Source organism: Melozone crissalis, unplaced genomic scaffold (genome assembly GCF_028551555.1).
Source record: "Melozone crissalis strain CALT ecotype California unplaced genomic scaffold, PUWL_Pcris_2 ptg000029l_1, whole genome shotgun sequence".
In the NCBI taxonomy this organism is placed as follows: Eukaryota; Metazoa; Chordata; class Aves; order Passeriformes; family Passerellidae; genus Melozone; species Melozone crissalis.
Genome location: NW_026535807.1, coordinates 19,257,560 through 19,283,525, shown reverse-complemented (window position 1 = coordinate 19,283,525; position 25,966 = coordinate 19,257,560). Strand labels below are relative to the sequence as shown.

General features: G+C 44.4%; 1 protein-coding gene across 1 annotated transcript; it reads left to right on the top strand.

Annotated features, from left to right (window-relative positions):
• The first annotated feature begins 20,057 nt into the window (after nt 1–20,057).
• Nucleotides 20,058–20,654, top strand: LOC128939980 (platelet glycoprotein IX-like). Its single transcript, XM_054281300.1, has one exon. It carries the CDS (start codon nt 20,058–20,060, stop codon nt 20,652–20,654), a length of 597 nt encoding a protein of 198 aa, XP_054137275.1.
• The last annotated feature ends 5,312 nt before the right edge of the window (nt 20,655–25,966 follow it).

The following is a 25,966-nucleotide window of genomic DNA, read 5'->3' as shown; positions in this document are numbered from 1 at the left end:
TACAAGAGCTATAGAGTGTGTTTCCTGGTGTGAAATTAAATTAAAATCATCCTTATGTCCTTAATTACACTTTACTTTCAAAAGACTGGGATTTTCAAAGGTCTTGGGTTTCTATTCTGCTTTTCTGTCTCTTCTTTTTGCCTCAACATGCCAAAATAACTCAACTGCATTTTGCCTCCCCAACTTCTTTCAAATTACCTCGAGGCTGAAATCATCACAGCCCAAACCTGGACTGAGGTACCCACAGAATAGCTCAGCTTAGCAGAACAAAACTTCCTTGTTTTATGCAGCTCACTCATTTCTTCACTTAGAAGGGGTGTCTGAATTACAGCAAAGTTCTCTGAAATGAGACTCATTCCTTAAATGAAATTATTCCCTAAAATGTTTCTATTTTTCTGAACTGGAACCATTTCAGACTCTCTCTGGAGAACTGCCTGCTCCTAGACTTGATCCCCACCCATTTCCAGACTGTAGAACAAAAGAAGAGAAAGAAAAGGCTCAAAGGAATTTTAAAATTCCCAAACTGGCATTTTAGACCCAGTCACCAGCTGGACAGCAAATCCAATTCATGGCCATTTTTACTCCTGCCAATACAACGGTAGTTTTGTCTCATGAAACTCCCAAAACTCCATCCAACAGCAGTGTGTCAGAATCAGGAGGAAAAGGTCTCCTTAAAATTCCCACCTCTGCCAAAACCTGCAGCACAGAACACAGACAGTGTGGTATTGCACGACAGCTGTTTGGTTTAAGTTCAGTAATAAATAAATAATATGAAAATAGGAAATAAATAATAGGAAATAAACCAGAATTAACTCTGCATGAGGAGAAGGGTCTGGGGAGAGCTGAGAGCTCACAGGGAGGCTGGATAGGCTTTCCATGAAGGTTTGGGCTCAGAGGCAAGGGGGTGGCTTTAAGCTGAGAGTGGGGTTGGATGGGACCATGGGAGGAAATCCTTCACTCCGAGGGTGGTGGGGCCGTGGGACAGGCTGTGGATTCCCCTGGGAATGTTCCAGGCCGGGCTTACAGCAGCCTGGCCTAGTGGAAGGTGCTCCAGCCATGGCAGGGCCTGGAGTGAATGAGGAGAGCTGTGAGGGCCCTTAACCCAAACCAGCCTGGGATGCCATGAATGTCCCACAAAGTGTCCTGAACTGCTCCTGTGAGCTCTGCTCCTCCTCACGGTGACTCCTCCTCATCCTCACTGCTCCTGTGAGCTCTGCTCCTCCTCAGGGTGTGACTTCTCCTCATCCTCGCTCCTCCTCCTCATCCTCCCTGCTCCTCCTCATCCTCCCTACTCCTCCTCAGCCTCCCTGCTCCTCCTTAGCCTCACTCCTTTTACTCAGGGTGTAACTCCATCTCATCCTCCCTGCTCCTCCTCAGGGTGTGACTCCTCCTTATCCTCACTGCTCCTGTGAGCTCTGCTCCTCCTCAGGGTGTGACTCCTCCTCACCCTCAGTGTTTCTGTTTGGGGTGTAACTCCTCCTCATCCTCCCTGCTCCTCCTCACCCTCACTGCTCTCCTCAAGGTATGACTCTTCCTCATCCTCACACTGCTCCTCCTCATCCTCCCTGCTCCTCCTCAGGGTGTGGCTCCTCCTCACCCTCAGTGCTCCTACTTGGGGTGTAACTCCTCCTCATCCTCACTGCTCCTCCTCAGGGTCTGACTCCTCCTCATCCTCACTGCTCCACCACACCCTCACTGCTTTTACTCAGGGTATAACTCCACCTCATCCTCACACTGCTCCTCCTCAGGGCGTAACTCCTCCTCATCCTCACTGCTCCTCCTCATCCTCCCTGCTCCTCCTCAGGGTCTGACTCCTCCTCACCCTCAGTGCTCCTACTTGGGGTGTGACTCCTCCTCATCCTCACTGCTTTTACTCATGCTGTAACTCCTCCTCATCCTCAGTGCAGGGATGGGCAGCCCAAGTTCCTCTCTCCAGGCAGCTTCCCCTGGCTCACAGTGGGCAGGAGTCAAGCCCCAGGGAGCTCCCTGTGTTCCCTGGGGTGCCCAAAGCAAATTACATTCGTAATTACTGATTCTGCCTCAGAGAGCTGTGAGGTAACTTATCTCTGTCAGGGAGTAAACAAGGGCTGTGGGATGACATTGAAAAATTATCAGTATTCAAGTGGTTTCACCCACGTGCACCCTGCAAAGCTGGAAGGTCATGAGAGCTGAGGGTTTGGGTGGTAGAGTTTGAGATAATTGCTGTACTTCGAGGTTTTATTGTTTGATAACCTTGGTTTTGCTGATTGCTTCTCATTGGTGAGTTTTTTTCACAATGACAAGTGGAAAAATGGTCTCTAACAAAGGCAAGGTCCAGTCTTTTGTGAGGAATTTTCTACCTCTTAAGGTTTCCAAAAACAGATCAAGGAAAAAAGAGAGAAAATATGTGGAGGCTGATACAATTTGACTTAAAATACCATTTAGATAAAAAATGTTATTTTGAAATAAAGAACCTGCAATTCCCATGGGAGGATTTTTTTGTTTCTGGGCTGACTGTGGGAGTTAAATCCATTGCCCAGGCAGTGCCAGTCCAGCACACAGCAGCAGGAGCTGCTGTCCTGTCAGGCTCTGCAGCTCCAGCAGCACAGGGGACAGCAGGAGCCACAACAGGCTCTGATTGCTTCTGAGCCAACATCTGTCATGCCCAGGGCTCAGACACACCAGGACTCATCCACCCAGGGACTGATGGGCCCCAAAAACGTCCCCAGCTCTCAGGTTTGTTGTTGCTGAAATGGCTCCCGAGGTATTAAAGAATAAAAAAAATTTATTACAAAAAATTGTATTATTAAAAAAAAATTTCTTAGCCCAGCAACTGAAGAAGAAGTTGAGATTCCTCAGCTCTGGTTCTCAAGGTTGTTAATTTTCTCTTATCCATTCCATTCTTTTTCTCACCTGCTGAGATCTGTCCAGCAGGTCAAGCTGAGGCACACTGACCACCCTTGGGGTGGTGCTATCTTTTTATACTAAAAACTATGTGTATTTTATTTACAATAATTTTCCAATACCTATCGCCTCTGTTAGACAGTTTGTCTCTACTCTAAACCAATCCAGAATGCCACCATCACAGCAGAAGATGAAGATGAAGATGAAGATGAAGATGGAGGAGAAGGAGAAGGAGAAGGAGAAGGAGAAGGAGAAAGAAGGAGAAGGAGAAGACATGCCATGCCCAGATTCCTCCATCTTGCCTCTTGAACCCCCATTCTAAATCCCCACAATTCTACATTTTCAGTCTGTGACAAATTCACTATCATTCTACTCAAACCCTTGTGGCTTGTAAATCCTCACACATAGTTGATAATTGTTTCCATGGGCTAAGATCGAAGGCACAGGTGTCTTTGACTCCGTGCCAAGGTCTCTGAGCCCCCTGCCAGGGTCTCGAGTCCCCCAGGGCAGCCAGAGGAATGTCCTGGGTTCCCACACCCAGCTTTGCAGAGCATTTGAAAGTCACTCACAGATGGGCTCAGGTTTTCAGCGTCATTTTCTTCTGCCCTGCCATGGTCAGCACAGAGCACATCCCACTGCCATGGAAACCATTTCCAGGTCACCTTCACATCCCAGAGCAGGGAAAGCAGCCCCTCACCCAGCCCTGCATGAGGACTGCACCAACAACTCCACGTTTCTGTCACTCAGAAATGGCATGTCACTCATTCTGTCACTCATTCTGTCACTCAGGTGGCACAGACAGAGCAGGAGCCTCTGCCCAGGTGGGGATGGGGTGAAGCAGCCCAGTCAGGCTCAGACTCTGCTCTCCCACCTGGAGCAGCTACTACATGCTCCTCTGCAGCCAATTGCAATGGAAATCAACAGTTTGGAATTGGTGATGATCCCCCACCCATTTCCAGACTGTAGAACAAAAGAAGAGAAAGAAAAGGCTCAGAGGAATTCTAAAATTCCCAAACTGGCATTTTAGACCCAGTCACCAGCTGGACAGAAAATCCAGTTCATGGCCGTTTTTACTCCTGCCAATACAACTGTATTTTTGTTTCATGAAGCTCCCAAAACTCCAATAGCAGAGTGTCAGAATCAGGAGGAAAAGGTCTCCTTAAATTTCCATCTCTGCCAAAACCTGCAGCACAGAACACAGACAGCTGTTTGGGTTTAAGTTAAATAATAAATAAATAATAGGAAAATAGGAAATAAATAATAGGAAATAAACCAGAATTAGCTCTGCATGAGGAGAAGGCTAATTGTCTAGAGAAGTTCAGCAGCTCTGGAGAGCAGCTACCAAATGCAGCTGGAGCTGCCTTCACAACTCTGACTGGAGCCACACAGAAATAAAACTGACAGAACCTCTAATTCAAGCCACCAACTCAGATGTATGGAGATATTGAACTGAACAGGAGTGTATTGAGGGGAGAGAGAAAAGGGACAGGAAGGATTTCAAATCCTGAAAAAGGGAAATATTTCAGGACATAAGAGGTAAATAACTACAAGGGTGGCTCTTCTGTGCTCAGAAAACACCAAAGGATAACTGATGCAGGGAGAAGAAATCTAATTTTCACAGGAACTGTTAGTGAACACTAACCTTTAGTATGAAATCAGGATGTTCATATCTGCAAAGGAAATGTCTTAACAAGATACTTTCTGGATAGGGAAGAAAGATAAACTTTTAATATTGCGTTGATAAACCTGGAAATTTTCATTCTGTGGTGATAATTTGAACCACAATGAGTTGCTCTCAAGAGCTAAAGTCTGAATTATACTGCAGGTCTTGTAGTTTGTGAGCAGGGCAGAGTCCTCCATCCCAGCAGCCACAAGTGTCATTTTTTATTGCTGTCCTTTGTTTTCTTTTTTGCAACTCTACAGTTTGCTGTGTGCTTCTCCCCCAACCAGGAATAAATAGTGCACCCAGTAACCCCCATTTCATCACAGGAAATTGTTGCAAGTCATTTAAGGAGACCTTTTCTTCCTGATTCTGACACTGCTGTTGGAGTGAGTTTTGGGAGTTTCATGAGACAAAACTACAGTTGTATTGGCAGGAGTAAAAATGGCCATGAATTGAATTTGCTGTCCAGCTGGTGACTGGGTCTAAAGTGCCAATTTGGGGATTTTAGAATTTGTCTAAGCCTTTTCTTTCTCTTCTTTTGTTCTACAGTCTGGAAATGGGTGGGGGATCAAGTCTAGGAGCAGGCAATTCTCCAGACAGAGTCTGAAATGGTTCCAGTTCAGGAAAATGGAAACATTTTGGGAAATAATGTCATTTAAGGAGTGAGTCTCATTCATTGAGACCATTACCATTATGGTGCCATTATTTCATGGACTGCACAAGTGATTCCCAATCTCCTGAGAGCTGGGCATGGCCGAGATCACAAACCATTGAAAAGGACAGGAGAGAAGAAAACAGCAGGGCTGAGACTAAAATAAATAATACTTGGCAATTCAGAGTCTACAGGAAAGGAGATTCTACTGACAAGAACTGTAACAGGAAAAACTCTCCAGAATGAGTAGGAGAAATCTGCATCCCTGCATCACCAGTAACTCCACCCTGGACAAAACATCTCTTTTAGTTGACTTAAACTCTTCCACTTCCATTGAATCCCATTGTGTGATGGAAAAAACCCATTGTCATGACAATCTAACCTGGTTTATAATGCAGAGGCCTTTAAAACCTTGGTTTTCTTTATTCCTTTGCTCATGCAAGAAAACAGCAACTGCAAACTTGCCAATCTGCTCCTATTTTTAAAGCAAAAGGGAACCTAAGACTATAAAGTAGGAAGGCTTTTCAAATCCTACAGGACATTTGACATTGCCTTATAATAAGAAACAGACTTAATGACAAAAATCAGCACATAGGTCCGGAACTACTGGGACTAAAAGTGGAAAGAACTAATTCCAGCAATGTGGATGAAATCTCTGGAAATTCCTCATTGCAGATTCACTTCATTCCTGCACAGATGAATAAACACCAGAAATAGTTTTAAAGCTGCATCTGCTGTTGAATGATAACATTTTGGAGACCTGGTCCTTACTCCTGCTGAAAATAAACAGTTGGAGATCTCTGAAGGACAGTGGAATTGGAGTTTAGGCCATGGCTGACTCATAAATTGTCACACAAGCAAACAGCAAATATAAATCACATTTTTCTTTCTTCCCCATCACTCCTTATCCAGCCACTGCCAAATAAAAATTTCCACAGAAGTTACAGCAGGTTGGGACACAGAAATGCTGATTAGTCACATTATGGCTCCTCTTTGACCATGTTACAGTGCAAGGGTGCCAAATAAACCCCCCAAAAAAAGCTTGGAAGTATTTTACACAATTATGAGAAGAGAAATTACCTCAGTGCAGAGGGATTAATTCCTGCCCACCTCAGAGCAGTGAGGTTGTGAGTGCACAGTGTGTACATGGCCAGGGGCTTTGGGGGCACCCCAAACCAGGGCCGGCAGAAAGCCAGGGCACCCTAAAAGTTGCCTCAGCTTGTGTGAAGAAAAATATGATTTGTTTGCAAAAAAAAAAAAATCTGGCTTGAATAATAAGGAGGGAAAATTTTATTTCTGTTCAGAAAGTTTAAAGAAAACAAAAAAAAAAAAGAAAGAAACAAATCAAGAAGAGGAAAAAAAATCAAAGTTTCCAGACAATAGAGGAGAAAATGATGTCACCATTCCAACAGAGCTGACACCAACAGGAATCTAGTCTGGCAGGGGAGTGTGCCCTTCCCAAAGTGTGAAATGAGTCCTGCACATGGAACCATTGCTAAGCACATCATGATGGACACTGAGAATCTGGGAAGGGTGGGAAATCAGTGAAATCAGTGCAATCTGGGGTGAGGAATGATCCCAGCAGAGCAACCTTGAACAGGGGATGGGTGGGGACACCTGGGGGGCACAGGGGGCACCAGGGACAGGGTGGGAGCAGGGCAGCCCAGCCACACTGTCCCTTGCACCTGGCACCCCCAAAATGCAGCCTGGCTGTGGTTCTGAGGGATAAAAGCAAGAGTTATTTACCTGTGTTGGAGGTGCACTAACACAGGTAAATATATATATATATATATATATATATATATATTTTTTTTTTTTTTTTTTTTTTTTTTTTTTTTTTTTTTTTTGCTATTGAAGCTATTTTTGTTGATTTGAGAGGAGAAATGGAGACCAAGGAAAGCAGCAGCAGCAGAGAGAAGAAGAGCAGTGCTGGGTTTGTAAGAGCCTGGGCTGTGGCTCTGGACAGTGCCAAGGACCTGGCAGGGCAGGTCCTGGGGGCACAGGAGAGCAGAGATGCATCAATCCCCCCTCACAGCTGGAGCAGGGACAAACTTGGCAAGCAGAACAGGAATTTTCCTGCAGTGAAACCCTTTGGCCAGAAAAAAGTGCAATTAATCAAAGTGGAGTTTGTTTTGTTGCTGTAAATTGCTCCAGGAGCTCTGCAGCCCAGGGCCTGGGGCTCACCCAGGAGGGGTGTAGGAGTGTCGGGGGGTAGGACAGTCCATGGACGGAGAGCAGAGATCTCTGCAGCCAGGTCATGGAATCTGTGGTTTATTGCAAAGGGCCTGGGTGCAGGGCCCTGCTGGGATTTGGGGTTCATTGCAAAGGGCCTGGGTGCAGGGCCCTGCTGGGATTTGGGGTTTATTGCAAAGGGCCTGGGTGCAGGGCCCTGCTGGGATTTGGGGTTCATTGCAAAGGGCCTGGGTGCAGGGCCCTGCTGGGATTTGGGGTTCATTGCAAAGGGCCTGGGTGCAGGGCCCTGCTGGGATTTGGGGTTCATTGCAAAGGGCCTGGGTGCAGGGCCCTGCTGGGATCTGGGGTTCATTGCAAAGGGCCTGGGTGCAGGGCCCTGCTGGGATCTGGGGTTCATTGCAAAGGGCCTGGGTGCAGGGCCCTGCTGGGATTTGGGGTTCATTGCAAAGGGCCTGGGTGCAGGGCCCTGCTGGGATTTGGGGTTTATTGCAAAGGGCCTGGGTGCAGGGCCCTGCTGGGAGCTGCAGCCACAGCTCAGAGCAGGCCCGAGAGAAGGGAGGGGGAGAGAGGATGAGAGGGTGAGAGAGTAAGAGGGTAAGAGAGTAAAAGGGGTAAGAGCGTAAAAGGCAAGAGCTAAGAGACAAGAGGTAAGAAGTGCGAAGTTCCCGTTCCAATACCATAAATCATCTTCTGTGTTGAATTTTCTAATTCTCACTTACCAATCTAGTACAAGATACAAATCCTATAGCATTTCCATACAGCCTATAAGAATCATTACATTACCATACTGTGTTACATTTTAAACCCTAAAACTCCTCTTTGGGCCCTTCTGCCAAGCTGTAGGGTCTGCTCTGACCCTTGGGCCTGCCTGCAGGCAGAGGGTGTTGTTCCATCAAAAGGGGATCACCTTCAGCTGGCCACCCCATTGTTTTTCAGTTGTTCAGTAACTAAGGGAAGCTTGCTTTCATTTCAATCTCGCTTATAGTTTCTATAGTCTCAAAATCTTTTGCCAGACAATCGTATTTGTAAGGCTTTCCTGTTTCATCTTACCCAACAGAGGGGAACATTGGGCAGCACTGAGGAGGGACTCTGGCCTCCCATCCCATCCCAAATTCCCTGCCCTGCCCTGCTCACATCCTGGCTCTCTTCAGCCTTCCCCACTGCAGCTGCTCCACTCTGCATCAGTAACTGCATTGGATGGAATTAAAGCCAGTGCTGCCACATCCTGGGTGAAACCCTGACCTATGGGGCCACCTCAGCTTTAAAGCTGCTTTGGAATAAAGAATAAGTGATCTATATCAGATCAAACAACTCAAATCTGAAATAATCAGATGGTAAAAATGATCCCCCTATTATTTCAGATATTTTAGATGCTTCCACCTGTCACTCATCACTGCCAATCTGGTTTAGATTTCCTTTTACCTATGGTTTACATGGGGTGCTTCAGGGTTAAAGCACAGTAAACATCCTTAAAGTAGCTATCCATAAAGAAATGCAATTTATTTACACAGGTTTTTCCTTCTCATCAAAAACTCCATACCTACAGAATTATAATAAATGCTACAATCATTTAAAAATTGCTAATGTTTAGTATTTCCTTTTTGCTTTAAATGCACTTTCCCAGTAACAACAGTGACCTTGACCTCATTTAATAAATGCAAATCTCCAGCAGTTCTGATCCAAAGAAAGTTGGATAGATTCTTATATATTAACATATATATAGTAAAAAAAAAAAAGTAGCAGACAAGCTGTAATTTAAAATCAACCTAAGAAACTTTCCACAGGGTTACTGAAAGATTCAAAATCTTTAGTTTGGCTTTCTAACCAAAGGAAGCACAGTCAGTGTTATATATACTTACATATACTTGTATATATAATTTTTTTTCTATTATATTCTCACCCAGAGAGAGCTTAAGCTGACCTTGAGTTGAAAGGGAGGTCAGGCAGAATTTCCTGCAAATTAAGGCTGGTAGGAATTTCTCATTTTAAACATGAAAGTTTTTCTTTTTGTAAAGAGTGTTCTGAATAATTTTTGAGAGAGATGTCATCCAATGCCAGTACAAGCATCCCTATGCTGAAACATTTGAGAATTTATATTCTACACCTCCAAAGCAGCAAAAGGGACTAAACCCCCCCACTTTCTCTGCTACTTTACTGAAAATGGCTTTGGAAAAAAGCATCAACAATGTGGGTGTTCTTTGGGAATGTGGTTCTTAAGTGCCTTGAACAAAAAGGAAAAGCCAAGTAAACTCAGCCAGGCACAATGTAAGGCACCAAGAAACACCAAAATTGTCAAAGTCTTTGGTCACTAAGAAAGTAATGGGGGAAAAAAGAGGTGCAGGGGAAGGGTCTTGTATTTCTCACCCAAATGATCTGGTTTGCAATGAAAAAATAACACAGAACTACAGATCCACAAAAGATCCCTGAGAATATTTAGATGACAGAAGTAAGCACACACTTCTATTTCCCCTGCTAGCACAATCTGATCAGAGTTTTCCTTCTTTGCCCACCGTCTGCATTGCAGGGTTATTGTGTCAGAATAATTTGGTATTATTCTCTTCCAGGCCGAATTTTCCTCCTCCTTTCTCCAGTTTTACCCCAGGACCTGGAAATTATTTTTATCTTTATTTCCTTTGTTTTTTACCTGGCTGCTTACACATAAAGAAGAACCACCTCTAGCCTGAAACCAATATTATGTGAGATATTTAAGGAGTTGAAAGGAACTTGTTTGAGACTTGGAACATCAGCACCAATGGTTTAAAACAGAAAAAGGGAATAAGCCCTTGACACAGATTTTTTGCCTGAAGAGATGGGTGATAAACTTAGGTTGGTTTTTGGGTGTTTTTTTTTTGGCAGAGGTATTGCCAAAATCAAAGTGTTGGGGAGAGTTAAATTTGTTTGCTTTTCAGACAGATCATGTTCTTGCTGCTCATATTCTGTGCACTTATTTCAGCAGTCTGGTGGGTGAAATACCAGAGACCACAAGATTTATACCTACTTCAAAAGTGCAGTGCCAAACACACTCGTGCTCAGAGAGCTGTGCTCAGTTTAATGGCAGAAACATCCCCAAAATGAGCACCTCAAACAGCCCCTGTGCCAGTGAAACCCCCCAGCACAGCTCCATTCACAGTGGAACACTCTTTTTCATCCTGCTGAATTTCAGAGCAAGCTTAAGGAAGAATTGATGGGATTTGGGTGTGTTTTTCCCATGTGCCAGACCTGCAAACTGAGCAGAAGCTGAGGTTTCTAAAAGCTCTGTTCAGCTGCGCAGTGCTGGAAATGGAGGCAGCACAGGGAACTGGCTCTGTGCTCTGGGAATACTCTGCTCTAAACTGAGCTTTATTCACAGAGATTCATCAGGAATGCTGCAGAGTTTGAAGGGCAGGAAAGGGAAAAAGAATTGTGTTCACTAGGAAACAAACTGGAACATCCCAAAGAATGGAGATGGTGAGTAAAGGCAAAAAGCAAAGCATGGAACCCAAACCTCAGGCCAAGCACTCTGCTCTCACAAACATGCTTAGATCACAATGAAAGGGCCTTAAAACAGCATCCAGTGCCACTGAAGGGGGCAGTGAGCAGCACTTATGGGAATCCCAGGGATTTCTCTTGCCTCATCCTTTCAGCTGAGGACACCTCATAATTCAGAGCAGTTCATGGGATGACTCCTCATTAAAAAAAAACCACCCAAAACAAACAAACAAACAAAAACCCCCACAAAACAAACAAACAAACAAACAAACAAACAAAAAGGAAGAAAAAAATAGAGTAAAGCAGGCAGATCCTCTGTAGCCACAGAACCTGAGCAGTGCTCTTTAGCTGGAGCAGATGCAGGTGCACAAACAGCCAAGGCACAAGGCAAACCCTGAGGGATTTCAGAGGTGCTGCTGAGAGAGCACAGGGAGCTCTGCTCCCATTCTATTGAAGTGAAGGGAGACAACCATCCGATTGATGAGCATCGACTCCAATTTATTGAACCAATCAATCACTTTTTATAACAGTGTTAATTAACTTCATGCATATTGCAAAATCCGAGCTCACGATAGGTTACAGAGAAAACTCTAACCCCTCCTTTTGTTTACAATACCTGTGGTTTGTTTATTGAAACCAAGATTTGTGTTCTCACCGTGATATGAAAAGTTCTCAAAACCTTCATATCTGTTCCCAGAGCAGCCAAGGACAGAATGTTTATCTGTTATGAGAAAACTGTCTGAGAATCCTGTTGTTTATAAAAAATGTGCCTGAGAACCTAGTTATTTACAAAATCAAGCCTGGGAACTGCTGCTTTACAGCTGCCTTTTACTTTTCCATCAGCTGTATACTTTCATGGCCTCTTTCTTTAAGCATGTTTGAACCAGGCTCTCCACACCATTCCAGGCTCTGTTTCCCCATGAGAGGCAGAGGAGCTGTGGCTGAGCTGTGCCTGTCAGCATGGGGGGGATGGCACCACCAGTGGTACTGCAGGACAGCATCAAACCACCAGGATTTATCAAAACTGATGAGGAAATAAATTGTAAATAACCTCCAACCTGCTCCATTAACTGTAGGAAGTTTCACTGGATGCATCATCAACACTGGGCTGGAGACACCAAATGAGGGCAAAGAGATAATTACATACTGCAGGAAGAGGCTTGCAGCATCTTTTAATGAATGTACAGCTCTCCTCAGAGGAACTGCTGCTTATTTATACCCTGCTATAAGTGACCATGTGATTAATTCAGCTGCCAGCTTGATCAAACTGACTCTCCAAATTGTTTGTGTATCAGCATTCCGTGATAGGAAATAATAGGATTAGCACAGCAGCATTTTCAGCTCTTGAGATTTTATCACAGGTCACACTATATAAAGGATTTCTTTCAGAACCCAAGGCACTTGATCAGCTTTCATTAGCAACCTACAGCCTGAAGGACCTGAAGGAGCAGGACTTGCAAAATGTGGACTCTTATGGCTCAAAAGATCAAGCCCATTAAAAAAAATAAATTAAATATTCTACATGGCTTTGAAATGCAAATATCAGGGTTTAGGGATGCAATGCTAGAACTGGAAATGGGGGTTGGCAATAAAATTATCTCACATCCTGCAGCAAACACTGTGGTTGCAGAGCTGGGGATTGCTCAGGGCTCCCAAGCCCAGGACAGCTCTGCACTCTGACATCTCCTCCTGGGTGAAACATTCCCACCAACCCAGCTGCTGGCAGCAGGAATTCAGCAGAACCGGGTCAGATCTGTCTGCAGTGACTTTCTGGGGCTCTCCACGAGTGCTCAGGAGTCTGGGCAAACTCCCCTGCAGTTCCTTGCACAGCAAACAGCTGGGCACATCTGCAGGGGTGAGCCCACAGTCAGAGTGGGGCAGCAACACTGGGACTAGAGCTGCTCTCACTGGGGAAAAGTAATTCATGACTGGATATGTACCAAGAGCTGACTGGTTTATTTCAAAACCCAGGAAGCCATAGCTTTGTAAAGGACATAATAAAAATAACCATTTTATCAGTTATGGACAGTGAGTGAAATTCCACAGTGAGTTGCCACGGCAAACTCATGACCGGGACCTTCCCAATGCAGTGTTTTATATCATACACTAATTAATATCTAATTGATCTCACCAAGAACAACTGCTCAGTGTGGCCATAGAGTTCAATGCCCTGCCTTCTACAAGTAGAAAATAACAGGGTTTAGTGTCTTAGGTTGGAAAACGTTTCCAAGATATGGCTGGGGGTGTTTATTCTATTGCCATCTGTCAGAGGTGGGGCAGGCATCTTCTGTTCATTGGGCAGTTTTCTTTATCTCTCCCACAAACCCATCCTCCTTCCAGGAGACATTTTCTGTTAATGGGCCAGTGAGTGTCCCTGCGGGGCTGATGAAATTCCATCATCCCATGGGGAGAAGCTCCGCCCAGGGGAGGAGCCAAGCATTCCAAACCAGATGGAATCAGAGATTAGGAGCACCCCAGCAGCCTTTGCCCCCTGCATTCCCAGAGGAGCAGCTTTCTGCTGCCCTGCATTGCCAGAGGGAGCCCAGGCCCATCTGCAGCAGCCCTGGAGCTGCAGAGGAAAACTCCCCCCTTGTGCAGGATCCCTGCTGCAGCAGAGCCACAGCTGGCACTGCAGGAGGGCTGAGCCCCCCTGGGATGGGGCTGGGACACCGCCCTGACACACAGGGGACAGGGCACGGTCTGACTCTGGCAGTGGGTTTTGGGTTTTTTTAATGTACTATTACATTTGAATTTTTAGTTTTCCTAGTAAAGAACTGTTATTCCTATTCCCATATTTTTACCTGAAAGCCTTTTAATTTCAAAATTATAATAATTCAGAGGGAGGGGGTTTACATTTTCCATTCCAAGGGAGGTTCCTGCCTTCCTTAGCAGACACCTGTCCTTTCAAACCAGGACAGTTTAGCTGATGACTGAGCTGATTGTGTCACCACTCTCCTCAAACAAGGACACACCACAACACTCAGAGTGCTGAACAATCTCATGCATTTCCCAGCCCTACTCCAGCTGTTATGCAATAAATTGGTAAAGGTGCTTAAACACCTTTATCAGGCTTGCCTGAAGAGCTAGCAGAGTGCTGGAACAAGGCACATTAATGGATAGCTCTCTGTCACACTGGGAATTCAGCAACCAATGGCCCAAACAGCTGGAACAGAGCAGTGAAATCATCTGGAACTGAGGACACCACATGCAACCATTTATTCCAGGACAGGAGGGGTTGCTTTGGACTCTCTTTAGTCTGGTCCAAGCACTGAACCTCCATTCGCACAAAACCCAGGGATTTCCAGAGGGAATATTGCCATTTAATTTAATATAAAGGCACACACGGAAAATAGAGAGCCGGAGATCTGCTCTGACAGCCCAATCCCAATCCTAAATAAAACATTCCCATAAATGCAGTGTGGTGTTGTGCCTGCCTGGAACACTGCATTGTATTTTTAATGACAGTGACTGTGCATAAAGAGCTAGAGAAAGATCTGCTTTTCATTAGAGCCAAGCAAGCAAGGCAGAGAGGGGCACAGAGCCTCCAGCTTGCCCAGCCCAGGGCTGTGCAAATTCAAATTGACCATGAATATTTTCATTAACAGGCTCAAAACCCCCCGAGTTCCACAAAACACAAACATGTGCTTTTAGCCCTCTGATGTAGACAAATCACTTAATACACGCATTTTGTACCTTGGATTTATTTGTATCTTGGAGATAATGGAAAAGAATATCCTAAAAAGAACACAATATTTCGTTCTTTCAGGCAATTCTTTTGAACTGAGAAATTATAGCTAAAGGGCCGACTGGGGGGGATGCTCAGAATTTGAGAACAAAATAACTTGGACGACATCTAGTGGGAAAATAAGAAATTACCGGTGAAATTGTGAATGAGGAAAACAGCAAAGAGGGAGGTTCTCGATGAGAACCGGCGGGAGGAGAGAGAATTTCTTGATAAAATGGGGGGAGTACCATTTAGGAGAAGAATTTCCTAAATGACAAGACTTTATCTGCCTGTGGAATAATCTGAGGAAATGAGATTTTGGATCTGACAAGGCAAAACCCATCAGCAAAACCACAATAAATGTGCAGCAGGAAAAAAATGTGGACAGGAGGAAACTCTGAGCCCTCCTATATGGAAACATTCAGAAGGCTTTGGCAGCCAGTTCTGCAGAGTGAAGGAGGTAGGAGGAATATTTTGGCCTTCAGGCAATAATAGCTCCTGCATTGAGAGAAACCACAGTTTTTCTTTAATTCATTTCTGCCAGCAATATTCCTTGATGTGAGAATGAATTTTGTGATTGATTTTTTTTTAATCCTTCTTGCTTATTTGTAGAATTCATTAATTACCAGTGACTCACATCCAATTACAAAAATCTATTTTGGTTTGTCTGCTCTCACCAAAACCTATTTGAAAGTACAGAAGAGCAGAATTAATCAAGGTGAGGGATTTTAAATGAGAAGCTGTGCATTAGCAGTGTGAGGTGGGCACTTTTTTCAGCTCTGGGAATGGAAACAGTGCTTGAGAAAACTTCTGCCTTCCTTGGTCAAGAAGAGGTCACTGTCAGCAATAAACACCTGGAACTCCTTAAAAGGGACTAGAAAAGATAATGGCATCTTGTGGCTGAGTTTGCTCCCAGCAGGTCACACGTTTGATCTGCTCATTTATCTCCAGCTTGCAGCTTTTATTCTGAAGCAGGAGGAGAGCAGTAATCTCCCTCAGCCCTTTTACTCCCTGGATGATCACACACAGCCCCACAGAGCTCACTGCAGGAGCCAAGGCCTCCAGGGAGAGCTGATCCAGAGAAAAGGGCTTCAAGGGAGCGGTGAGGAGAGAGGGGTTGTCTGGGACATGAGGGTGTCCAGAAATCCCTCTCCACTGAGAGGAGACAGAGCCTCTCTCGCTCACAAAAACTTCACATGGATTCTCTCTGTGGAAAAAAAATTTACTTTCATACCCTAACAAGATTATAGCAGATTATAACTTTTTTTTTTTTCCAAATTGGCTCTTAATAAATCCTCTTAAATGAAGAATCCTCATTCGGCCTACAAAAAGCCCTAAAATCAGAAATGCAAATGCCTGGTGCTTCTGGCAGCCACTCCCTGCACACCCTGAGCTCCTCAGGGAGCTGGAGCACTAGCCAGGAGACAGGGCTGGGGACTCAGCAGGAACAGCTGGGCACATCTGGGCACCTCTGCCACCCCCAGGACACCTGGAGGAACACAGGACTAACTGAGAATATATCTTGGTTTGGAAAGACAGGAGTCTGCTAAGGAAGGCAGGAGCCTCCCCTGAAATGTAACCCCCCACCTTCAGAATTGTTATAATTGTTATAAATTTTAAATTAAGGGGCTCTCAGGCAAAAATATGGGAGCAGGAAATAGCAGTTCTTTAATAGGGAAGAAAATAAAAGGATAAGCAATGCAGTAAACTAAAACAACACTGACAGAGTCAGAACACAACCTGACATCCTGTGCGTCAGGGTGTTGGTAGCAGTCCAATTGGAAATTTGGCTGCAGTCCTCCTGCAGTGTCAGGTGTGGTTCTGTTGGAGCAGGAATCCTGTAGAAAGGTGCAGTCTCTTCCTCTGAAGATCCAGGGGCAGAGGCAGCTGCTGTTCCTCTGGGAAATCCAGTGGGGAAGCTGTGCTGGTGTTGCAGAATCTCCAGATTATATCCAGGTAGCAATGCTTGGCTCCTCCCTCTGGGCTCACATATCCCCATGGGATGCTGTAGTTCTTATCAGCCATGCAGTGACATTCAGTAGCTGTTATCAGCAGGTGTCTCCCCAGTTGTGGGAGAGATAAGGGAAACTGCCCACTGAACACAAGACAACTGCCTTACAGGTGGTAAATAAAATACAATTTGCTTGACAATCCAGGACAGGACAGCACAGAATGGGAGTGTGGAGTCCAGGCATCTAGATGCTGTCTGTGCAGAAGAACACAGCATTTGATTTCACTGTGAGACAGGAAGGTTTTGATCCTGTGGCAGCACTCCTGAAGGTGCAGAGGCACAGGCTGAGCAGGCATAGGGCACACAGACATCCATGGAATCATGGATGTGCTCCCCAGAGGCAGGGAGCACACAGACATTCATGGAATCATGGATGTGCTCCCCAGAGGCAGGGGAAGCACAGAGGCACAGGCTGTGCAGGCACAGGGCACACAGACATCCATGGAATCATGGATGTGCTCCCCAGAGGCAGGGGAAGCACAGACATTCATGGAATCATAGATGTGCTCCCCAGAGGCAGGGGAAGCACAGAGGCACAGGCTGTGCAGGCACAGGGCACACAGACATCCATGGAATCATGGATGTGCTCCCCAGAGGCAGGGAGCACACAGACATTCATGGAATCATGGATGTGCTCCCCAGAGGCAGGGGAAGCACAGAGGCACAGGCTGTGCAGGCACAGGGCACACAGACATCCATGGATGTGCTCCCCAGAGGCAGGGGAAGCACCTGAGGATGGAAGCACCATGAGCAGTGCACCCACGGCCATCCCCACCTGACAGGAGTGATGAACTGCTCACCTCAGCACAGGAGGAATCATCTCCTCATCTCATTGAAAAGATCAAAATTCTAACAGGCTTTGAAGTGTTTTTGTCTTTTCCCCCTGGCACTGTCTGAATTGTCTTTTCAAATGCCAAAGAGCAGAGATACACAGTAAAGCATTTTCTTAAGGAAGTTCTTAACGAAGTTCCAGCTCCTGGTAACTCATTAGACCTAATGAAGAAAAGTCCTTTAAAAATAAGTAAAAATTAGACATGAAGAATTGCTGCCAGGATAATTTATACACCAGAAATTACCTTTCCTCCCAGGAGCAGCCAGTTATAAAGAAAGGACAGCTCAAAACCACAGGTCTGCTGCACATCTGCAGCATGAAAACCTCACCTGGGCCTCGTTTCCAAAAGCAGAACAGAGCTCCAAGCCTGTCCCCAAACCAACACTGCCCAGAACTGGCCTGACTGGAACAGCAGACCCACAACCAGCTGGGTTTCCAAGTGCCAGCTGCCATCAGAATTCTTGTGTGCTCATGGCTGGTACCTAAAGCAAAGGAAAACTCACATCCAAAACTTTGCACACACAATGAAATTGAAAAGTAAATCCTGTGTTTTCTTTCCTTTCACACAGACATGGCATTCTGTGTTCAGATGAACAGATACATGCATATTACAAACTTGTATGACCCTAATTTACTGGCTTTGCAGGGAAATACACACAGCTATTTCAGAAACCTTCCTTTCAGTAGTTTGAGTTATCATTTTTGAACATGAGTTACCAAAATAAACACTATATTTTGGGTGACTTCAACACAATTTCATCTCTTTCAATTCCATGTCATTAATATTTCCTTTCTCTGTTCCTGTCTTTCTCTATCCCTTAATGATGTCACCTGCCTACCATGGTTATTTTGATGTTATGGTGTCCTTTTATAAGTTTTATTAAATGGTGAAAAGGCAGATATTAAACAAACCTGGCTGACTAATACAGAAAAACTCAATTTCACAGGCAAACTTCACCCCCCTCATCTGCTGGGGCTTGTGTGTCTCAGCAGCTCAGGCCCAAAATTACTTTTATACCTGGAGATTTTCTGGAGATAAAAAAAACCCACAAATTTCAGATGAGTTTTTCCAGATCCTGTCAGATGCAGTAGGAAAAATACATTAGGAACAAAAAAGAATCCCAAAGCATTTCCTCTTGCCTGCAGCAAGCACCAGACCCACCCCAAGCACTTGATGCCACAACACAACCATAAATAGCAGCTCTGGGCTGCTGCCCCATCCTGCACAGGAAAAGCTGCCCTGCCACACTTCCCTGGGACTCTGAGCACTCAGCCTGCCCTGCCAGCCCCACTGCAGCACAGGGACAGGGGCCAGACAGGGTAAGTGTCAGCCAGCACCTCCCCAGCTCTCCCTTCTGCATTTCTGACCCAGTTCTGGTTTCTCTTTGAGTTTGGGTTTCTTGCTGCTTCTATATTTAATCAGAAGAGAGCATCTTTTCCATAAATAACAATTAACTTCTTTTAGCCAGCTGTCATAGTCTGTCCTTTTACTTTGGGAAAAAGAGCTCTGGTAGATTTCTTGAAAAATCACAGATGAGTATCTGGGTTCAGAGCAAAGATACTCAGAATACCCAGTCCTAGATTTCAGTTTATCTTAACAGCTGCAGTAGGCTTTAAGGGTGAACAAAACAAAATGTAGTGTATGTACCAATGTCAAAAATTGGTTAATGAACCATCCTAGCAAAAAAAAACTGGGGGTGGGGAGGTGGGTAGAAGCACAATACAGAAGGTAAATGATGACTGTCAAGAGCAGAGTTAAGTCTGGGCAGTTACAGAGGAACATGTGGGAGAAAAAAATAAGCAATAGGTGGCACAGGACACAAAGAGGAACCACAGAGTATTTGTCAACTCACTGACAAATACACAGGAGATGGGTAAGATGAGTATTTCAGCTTCAGAAAGAAAGAAGATTTTCAGACATTTACAATTATTCAATCCCTTAAGTTTCAGTTTGAAAACTGGTTTAAACACACAATTTTAACTCTAGATCTATGATAATATAAAAGCAGAATAGAAACCTTTGCCTAAAACTAAACTGGTTTTCCCCGTCAACTCCTGGTGACGTTCTGGCCCAGAATTTCGATCAATAATATTTTTTGTACAATTATGAAGGGAAAACAATGAACCAGAGAGGAAAGGGAAGAACTGTGCTCTGTCTTCAGTGTTTGTGCTGAAGTTGGGGAGAGTGATTCTGTGGGACATACAGAAAGCTAAACATTTGTCATAGTTGAGACAGAGAGAATACAAAGCAACACACTCTGTTTCCAGAAGGCTTCAAACACTGTTTTTATTCTAGCATGCATGCTTGTTCTACATTCTTACAAAGCTCATAAGTTCACACTTCACTCACTGGTCAGGAGAGACAAGCAAAGTGCTTCTTGGAATAAGCAGTTGCAGATTTCACTTATTTACCCTTCTTTCTTTCTTGGTTTCTATGTCACCAACCTTGGTAGGGAATTCTTTCAGGGGTAAACATGGATCCTCTTGTCAAACTTTTCTCGATGACTCACAGACGTCACTGTAAAACCTCTTCCACAAAGATTTTATTCCAGAAACCTAAACCTGGGCGAGCAATAACCGCTGTGGAACCGCACTAATAAACCTCACTTCTTGTTGTTTGTGCAGCTGGAGATGGAGCTGCTGTCCGTGCTGGGCTGTGCCCTGCTGCTCCCCACGGTGCTGGGGGAGGATTGTCCATCCCAGTGCAGCTGCTGGTCCCTGGGGGAGCCCTGGGGGACAGGGGTGGACTGCAGCTCTCGGGGGCTGCGCGCCCTGCCCGCCCTGCCCCGCCTGACCCGCATCCTGCACCTGCACAACAACAGCCTGGCCTCCATCCCCGCCGGGGCCCTGGACAGCCTGGGCCACCTGCAGGAGCTGCGGCTGTGGGACAACCCCTGGCACTGTGACTGTCACATCCTGTACCCGAAGCTGTGGCTGCAGGATTTCTCCGCGCCCGTGCTCGCCCGGCTGCGCTGCGCCAGCCCCGCTCCGCTCAGGATGAAGCCCCTGGGGCAGCTGACTGGGAATGACCTGGGTGTCTGCACCAGGCTTCTCCCGACCAAGTGTCTCCAGTTCTTCTGGAGAGACCTCATTTTAATTGCTGGGGCAGTAATTACCCTCCTTCTAGTGGCGTGGGCTCTGAAGTTCTCCAAAAAGCTGGTGTGCCAGCTCCGCCTCGGGAGCCGGCGGCTGAGGAGGAGCATCCCCAAAACCCACAAGCTACTGTGAGCTCTTCCCTGCCCTGGGAAAGAAACTCCAAACTCCTCCACAACAAATGTGCACTGGCAGCACTGGTTTGAATAGTCAGTGCTAAGAAAGCCCAAAGTTTGGGTTCTCAGGAGAGCTGGATTTAATTTTTGTCCAAAAAGAAGCTTGGTGAAGTTTGGACAGACAACTTCTGTTGCAGACATCTTTCAGGAAAAATCCTTTCCTTAGGATTTTTCCTCCTGAGAAGCTGGGAGGCCTCAGGAACAAAATGTAAACAATGGTTATCTGCTGCTGTGGCATGCAACAGGTGCATCTGTGATTGGTCTCATGTGGTTGTTTCTAATTAATGGCCAATCACAGTCAGCTGGGTCGGGCTCTTTGTCTGAGCCACAAACCTTTGTTATCATTCCTTTCTATTCTTAGCTTAGCTAGCCTTCTGATGAAACCTTTTCTTCTATTCTTTTAGTATAGTTTCAATGTAATATATATCATAAAATAATAAATCAGCCTTCTGAAACATGGAGTCAGATCCTCATCTCTTCCCTCATCCAAGAATCCCTGTGAACACCGTCACAAACTTCCACCCTGCCGCCATCTGCTCATGTGCAGATTCCACAGTTTTAAAAATCATTTAACTTTCCATTTTCCCACTGAATTCTCAGTTCTTATAGAAAAAAGATTTGCACCCCTGCACTTGTTAATAAATGGAGATGAACACCAATTGTACTATTTTAACAATCTTTTCCCACTGGGAGTTTACAGCCCATCAGCATCTCTCGGTGTCCCAGGGGGCTTGGCAGGACCATTCCTGTGTGCAGAAAAACTCACCCCTCTTCCTCAGGTTCAGGAGCTTCAAAAGCACCCAGATTACACAGAGCAGACACTGAATGCATCCCTGATTGAATACAGTTAACGATGGACTGGGAATGACAATATAATCAGCAAAATAATTTTAAATCTTATGGCATTTCCTGGAGTGTGAACAATGATAAAGTATTCTGTGTGAAACTGAAATAATGGATGCTTATTGAACATTCATATTGACCCAAATTTGATCTCTTTCATGAGATCAAATTTCTTTTTAAATATTTCTGATTAAATTTCTAAGATATTTCCAGAACTTGTCCTTTGGACATAATTTTAGAATATTTCCCCTGGACTGAGCTTTTCAGTGTTTTAAAAGACAACCACCATTCTGTACAAATGCAGAATATTACAGAAGAAATGCACTCTGCCATCTCTCATGGAATTTCCTACATGACATTTTTTGTTTCCCCAAAATGAAATAAATCATTCACACTAAAAGCTTATCACTCTCTTATTACTGTGCCTATAAACTAGATATGCATGGAATAGTTAACTGCTTTACCACATGGCTTCAATAGTACAAATATTTTTAAAATGAGCAATCAGTGAACATTTCTGCTTACACCAACCAACACATCAAATAAGATGCACAGAATACAGGAAAAAAAATTATTAAGAGAAGTTTTCTGTCCTTAACATTTCTGCTTATACCAAGCAACACATCAAATAAGGTGCACAGAATACACAGGATGCACAGGAAAAAAATAATTGAGAGAAGTTTTCTGTCCTTATAAGAGGAAAGAGGAGGGAATCTCTTCCATGGCAGTAGTTCACATTCTACCAAAACAGCGTTGCATTTATAACTTTTCATCCATCTGGGGTTTTTCTGGGAAAAAAACCCCCTGCAAAGGGGACAGCTGGAACTAACTGAGGGTCAAAAGCAACATTCAGTGTTTATCTGGCAGGGCCACTGTGTCATGCTTAGCCACAAACTCCATCAAACTGCATAAATAACACCACAGCTGCTAACAATGTCAGCTATCAAAATGAAACACGCAGGCAGCACTCCCAAAATGGGTTTGGGACACTCCAGAAACTGTCACTGCATCCTGCCTGCAAGGGGCAAACTGGTGGTGGCTGTATCTGCTGGCACAGTCTGGGAACACAGGTGTGACTGCTGGGATGATTAAAATAAAATAAAATAAAATAAATTAAAATAAAATAAAATAAAATAAAATAAAATAAAATAAAATAAAATAAAATAAAATAAAATGAGGTTTGCTTCCACAGTGGGCAGGACAAGTCATCAGAGTCAGCATTATTGACCAAAACCTCACAGTAGCACACAGAGAAGGTTTGTGTGAACAGCAATTCTGGATGAACAGCAATTCTGTGCAGACTGAAACTCAATTAAGGTATTTAATTGAGGAATATTTGCAGGTTTCATTTATTAAATAGCACAGTATGTGAATCACCTTTTTACCTATAAATTCTCTATATTTTGTTACCACTGGAGCAAACAGCATTGCTCAAGCTGAACTTGCTTGCCTTCTGCCAGGCTTTAGTTAGAGCTTATTCCAGGTTTGAGCTCATGCACCAGGGCAGTTTGCAAGGCTCCATCATCACAAAACACTGCTCTCCTTTGTGCTACAGGGCCACCATCCTGACAGAACGTGGTTATTATTATTAATACGATTTTTAATGTGCTAACAGCCAGCTCTGGAGCTCCCTGGAACACAGGGTAGCTCATTCCCTAAGAACCACCCTGCCTCAGCTCAGAGCAGGCTGAATAAAACAGCCCCAGCTCTGCACAATGGAATTAAAGAGGCTCTGCCGAGTGAAATAAAACATCCCAGCTCTGCCCAGTGGAATAAAACAGCCCAGCCAATGGAATAAAACATCCCAGCTCTGCCCAATGGAATAAAAGTGGCTCTGCCTAATGGAATAAACCAGCCCAGCTCTGCCCCATGAAATAAAACAGCCCAGCCAATGGAATAAAAGAGCCCAACTCTGCCCAATATAATAAAACTTCTATGGAATAAAAGTGGCTCTGCCCAATGAAATAAAATATCCCAGCTCTGCCCCATGGAATAAACCAGCCAAGCTCTGCCCAGTTAAATAAAACAGCCCAGCTCTGCCCAATGGGATAAAAGTGGCTCTGCCCCATGGAATAAAACATCCCAGCTCTGCCCAGTGATATAAAAGTGGCTCTGCTCTGGGTTTATTCAGTGAAATAAACCAGCCCAGCTCTGCTCTATGGAATAAAACAGCCCAGCTCTGCCCAATAAATTAAAACATCCCAACTCTGCCCAATGGAATAAACCAGCCCAGCTCTACAAACACTCTTTTCTGCACCAGAACTGAAAGAATTGAAGCACTTCTGCTTGTTTATGGGACAGAAAGATTTCCAAATCCAGAAAGAAAGCTGCAGCAGCAGCTGCTGGGGCCACTGGAGCTCCTGGGAGAGCACAGCAGGAGCAGGGGAGACTGGGGAGGAGCAGCCCAAAAGGTGCCAAGGGTGGAGCTGAGCAAGTGGGAAAAACAGTGGCATTGCCATGGACACTTGATATGCCTGCTTTTTTCTAATATATTTTATTTTTATTTTTATTTTTATTTTTATTTTTATTTTTATTTTTATTTTTAGTAGGAAATACCTTCCTCCTGCCTGCACAGGGCAGTGGCAACTGCCAGCAGCTCCAATCGAGGTGGCAGTGCCAGGGAGGGCTGGGCACCTGGACAGTGCAGGAGGTGCCATGGCTTGGGGAATGCAGCCAGCTCGAGCCCTCCTGCCCAGGAGGAGCAGCTGCTTGCACAGAGGAGCAAAAGCGCATGCTTGTTATTTTAGAAGAGATGCTTATTCAGAGTAAAATTGCAATATTTTCACTATAACATACCTGCCACTGGTGTGGGGTCACTGAATTTGCATGATTTCTGCCCTGTCCCATGCCCTAAGGATGTTGGTATTTTAAGAACACGCATTTCTCATGTGTTTCAAATCCCACTTCCTGCAAGTGAAGGTTAAATGACTAATGAGATCTAAGTGCACTTAACAGCTTTTCTTTTTCAGGAAGAAATCTGAAAACAGCTTTTTGTTTCACCCATGCTTTGAGAATCAGCCCAGCCTTTCCCAGCAGCTCCATCGGGTGGATATGTGGCATTTTTCTGTTCTCTCTCCTCTTACATGTCAGTGAGTGTAGGAAGTGGATTTGAATTTACACATCTCCATGGGCTCACACTCATCTAACCTGAGAGGATTTTGACTGTAAACCTGTCCTAAGGTTTGCTCAGCAACCTCGGTAAAATCAATTCTCACTAAATTCAGACGAGAGACCAAGCACAGCTCTGCTCTCAGGAACAAAATGCATTCCAAAGTTAACCAGCTTGTTCTGTATTTATCACTTGGTTAAGTGGCTGGGAATTGAAGGATTCAGATTTAGTGCTCCCTTCCAAAGAATTTACCTACACAGAAAATTAGTAATTCAAAGTAAAATATTTCTTTCTGTTCAGTTCAACCCCAGCTAAGCCATAAGAGAGATGTCACATAATGACAGTAATTTTTCATTTTATTTGCACACCTTTTGCTTGCACTGGCAGCATTAAAAACTACTAGAATAACTTGTCCAATAAAAAGAGAAAAACTCACCCAAGAAAAGGTTTCAAACAGCAGAAAACCAAGACTTTTCCTAGCCTAATAGGACAAGAAAAAAATAGGGATTCCCTCAGGTGAGCAGGAAATTTCTTCTATTTTTGAACTAGAAAACAAACTGTAAGAACTAAACACTAATTCAATGCACAAAACACACACCAAATGCAGTGAAACAGACTCTTGGCTGGTATGTGCTGCCACTCTTGTGTTCTAAATTAATTAGCCAATACATATTTATTCTCATGCTGATTTACGTTTAAATGCACTGTTTGGGGAATTATTAAAATAGAATTTGAGGCTTCATAAAACCTCAATTCTTCCTGGATTCTTAAGGCCCACACACTTGCATGTTATGATTTATACCTGAATTACACAACTTTAGTTTCATTGCCAACAGATGAAATATTAACAATTCCTACCTAATGACTCCTTTGAAGGTGCTAAGTTTACTGTAATACTTAGCAATGCTAAGTTTATTTATCTTAATGCCTTTTCTATCCAGAGCACAAAACCATTTCCCAAAGTGCTGCAGCTCTGTGGCTGGAACCCACGTAAATATTTTGCCATTAGATTGGACCACTGAAATTCAGATTGCACTCAATAATGGGTGTGTGACAACAAATTGCTCCAGTTGTATAATGGCCACAGGGCTGTTATTTATATTTATATTGAGCTCTTTCCCAGGGGCACTTTGCTCCTGATGTGGCCTCTCCAGTGCCTTCCCCAATGTCCATCCCAGTGATGTCACAGCCACTGCCTGACCTGGCATCTTCATTTCAGCCAAAAGAAATGTTAGAGTTTAGAATTTTGCTCAGATTTCATTTGGCTTGGCTTGTCTGACCAGCATCCATCCAGTTCTCTAGCAATGCAGAGTTATTAA